The 3,510-nt window shown below is 34.2% G+C and overlaps 1 protein-coding gene across 1 annotated transcript; it reads right to left on the reverse strand.

Annotated features, from left to right (window-relative positions):
• Positions 1-749: 749 nt before the first annotated feature.
• Positions 750-2,306, reverse strand: LOC112512639 (homeobox-leucine zipper protein ATHB-16-like). Its single transcript, XM_025118702.1, has 3 exons — positions 1,920-2,306; positions 1,444-1,826; positions 750-1,366 (listed from the first exon to the last, which is right to left on the reverse strand). The coding sequence occupies exons 1-3, from the start codon at positions 1,951-1,953 to the stop codon at positions 968-970; spliced, it is 816 nt and encodes a 271-aa protein (XP_024974470.1). The 5' UTR covers positions 1,954-2,306; the 3' UTR covers positions 750-967.
• Between the last annotated feature and the right edge of the window lie 1,204 nt (positions 2,307-3,510).

A 3,510-nucleotide genomic window follows, 5' to 3' on the forward strand; every position in this document is an offset into this window, starting at 1 on the left:
GCAAACAAGTGCATATGTGAAACCATAGTTCATGTGTGAATCAATTAATTAGTTAATATGTAAATCAGTTAATTATTTCATACATCAATCATACGGGTTCATATGTGAATCAGTTGATTCCTTCATATTTAAATTACACAGGTTCATATGTGAATCAGTTAATTAGTTCATATGTGAATCATATAGATTCATATATAAATTAATTAAATAGTTCATATGTGAATTACACAGATTCATATATGAACATATAGTTCATATATGAATCAGACGAGTTCAAGTGTACACTTGTTTTGTCGTCTATTTATAAAAGTTACGAAACTATCCTTCTATCATCCACATATAATATGAGGAATCATCCAATACTTCATAGTTAAAGTCGTAAATCTTGATCAGATGAAAGATTAAAATCATTAGTCTAATTTTTAAATACTCACCACTTATCAAATGAATATATGACTATTAAAATATTAAAAATATATATTGATAAAATATTGTTTTTTAGTACTAAACTTTTAATTTAAAATATTTTATGCATAGAATAATAAAAAAATCATTTATCTCCCCAAATTGCTCTATGCTTTAGAGAATCCATTGGACATATTCTTTGTTACATTCAAAAATAAAAAGAAAAAAAGAAAAATATTTTGTTTGTATTGGGTAAAAGCTAGTATTGCCAGTTCATGTTATGATTCAGCAATGAATTGAAGCAGTCAGAAATGATGATTCAGATCCAAATAATTGAATGCATCTGGATTTAAAGTAGCATTCATTTCATTATTTTTCCAATATTACAGGATGTTCTTCCATTGATGAAGTTGAAGCTTTTTTCTTCTTTAATGGCGGAAATTGAAAATTAGCTTCAATACATCCCCTCATGCCACCGATTTCATTCTTGTTGTTTAATTTACATTTTTTACTTATTTTTAAAATGTTTCCATCGGTGATTGGAGACTGACCGGAGATTAATTTAGTTATCTTCCGTTAAATTCCATTGATCTTGACAGTACCATTGGAGGGTCGGAGCTTGATCATCGGAGAAGAAATTGCAGGATTCATCTCCACTGAAGAAATTGTGTTCTTCGATCTTCACAAACTGAGGCTGGTAAGCTTTCTGTGCATCACCCATTATAGCTTTTGATTCCGGCAACTGTTGACAGTTCATCACGATGGCAGCCGCCATGTTCGAACTGTTGTTATCTTCGTTCAGTATCGCACTTGAATCACTGTCTGAAGACCCATCTTTGAAATACGTCGTCATGTTTTCGTACATCATCTCCGGCGACTTTGGCTTATCGCCTGTTTCTTCCTTCACCGGAACATGGGTTTCTTCGTCTTCCCCGTATAACTTGGATTTCAGTTCCCTAATCTGGAAATTTCAACAACATGATCTATAAATCATTTGAAGCCCAAAAAGGGATTTGAATCATTAATTTGATGGGGTACCTGTTTGAGTAGAGATTCATTATCATGTTTAAGGGATTCGTAGTTGTTTTTGAGTGAATCAAAATTGGCTTTAAGAACACCGTAGTCTCTCTCTAGTTGTTTCGTCTTCCACCGTGCACGGCGGTTCTGGAACCAGACGGCGACCTGACGTGGTTGCAGACCAAGCTCTTGAGCAAGCTTCACTTTCCTCTCCGGCTCCAACTTATTCTCCATCTCGAAGTTCTTCTCCAACGCCTTCACTTGATCTACACTCAGCCGTCGTTTCTTCTCGGAGATCTGACCGCCGGCGGACTCCTCACCACCACCATCTTCATCCAAACCTTCCATTAACATCGACTGGAACTCTCTCGTGTACCCCACAGGACTGTTTCCACCTTCTTCTACAAACAATCACAATTTATACTCATTATTGATCCGGTTGCTAAAATCAAATGAAACATATATACATGAATCTCAATCGGAAAATCTAAATTTACCTATGGTTGAGCACATGGGCATCAAACCCGCCATGGATTCTGAGCTTCCAATGTCTTAAAATTAACGAATTCAATTACAGTAAACGATGAATAACGACACAAAGATTTTGATGGTTTTGTTTGATTACAACCAGATGACAATTCTACTTGAAACAACTTCCATGGCTGCAAATGGTGGTGGTTTGAATGATGATAATGATGATGGGTTCAGAGAGTGACCATTTCCTCCATCTTTCTTCTCCATTGCTAATAATTAAGCAACCAATTAAGAACCAAAAAGGATACAGAATTGAAGGTCACAACACACAGCCTGCAACATTAGTTGCAGAGATCAAGAAAGAGGGTTCATGGACTGTTCATCGAGAGAGAGAGAGAGAGAGAGAGAACTGGTTTTCAGCCCAGCTGTCCTTCATGCTTTCCCTTTCTTTATATAAACTCAACCTTTGTCCAGTGGTGTGGTTAAAATCTAACTAGGGTCAGCTCTACTCTATAGGCTATATACATCTAACTAAAAAGGGTTTAAGTTATATCAAACTTTTTTACGTTAGAATAAGATCAAAGTATGAATTGAGAATATAAAAATTAAAGGGTCATTTACTTAAATACTTACTCGGTAGGCGTTTTTCTGTAGGAGTCAATACTATAATCTATTTCATATGTTTTTCCCAGCTCAAAGGCGATGACTAATAGATTCATCAGGTAAGATTGTAGTATATTAAAACGGTATCGTATGCAACAATTTACACTGTAAACGCTTACCCTAGCAAGATTCATCATCATCACTTACCGGGTAAGACTCTCTATCCTTATTATCACTTTTACCGGGTAAGATTTTCGGCCCTTGCCCTGTGCATCATACAAGGAAAGTTACCCGATCAACACTTACCGGGTAAGTGTTTAGTGAAGGCCCCTAAGTCTTGATATTGACTGAGCAAGAAAATTTATAGGTATAAATGCATTTAACAATATATAAGGGTTAGTCCATCCTCGTAAAATAGTGAGTTTGTTTTTAGTGGTCATTAGAAGAGATGTCAATTTTGTATCATGACAAACAAACCAATTTTTATTACCAACCGTACTAATTTAATTGGATTCAATTCAGTTAGTACCAACCTAATTGGTTGGTAGTACCGAACCAACTATCTAAACTTGTTTGGTACATGGTATTAGTATTCGTGTACTACAGTAATATCGTACTGTACCGACTTAATTTTTTAACAATTTATTAATTAAAGTTAAGTATAATACAACATATTTTGATTTTGAATTTTAAAATATTCTTATTTTCAGTTTTTGCTAAATTATGATATAGATTGATAGATTCATTCGCCCAACCCTAACAACCTTAGTAACTCGTCCATATTTTCACGGTTCATTGTTGCTTCTCAATGATCGTTTGTATTAGATTATTATGAATGGTTGTATTATATGAAACTATTTGAATGTTTATATATGTAGTGATAAGTGGTACAACACATATCAACATGTTATTAAGAATTAGTGCATCTAAATATAGTTGATAAACATGTTAATATAAACAAATTTGTAACTTCATGTTTTAGTTGGTACAAAACCGTACCAACATATACCA

This window comes from Cynara cardunculus (assembly GCF_001531365.2).
Source record: "Cynara cardunculus var. scolymus isolate 2C chromosome LG 5, CcrdV1, whole genome shotgun sequence".
In the NCBI taxonomy this organism is placed as follows: domain Eukaryota; kingdom Viridiplantae; phylum Streptophyta; class Magnoliopsida; order Asterales; family Asteraceae; genus Cynara; species Cynara cardunculus.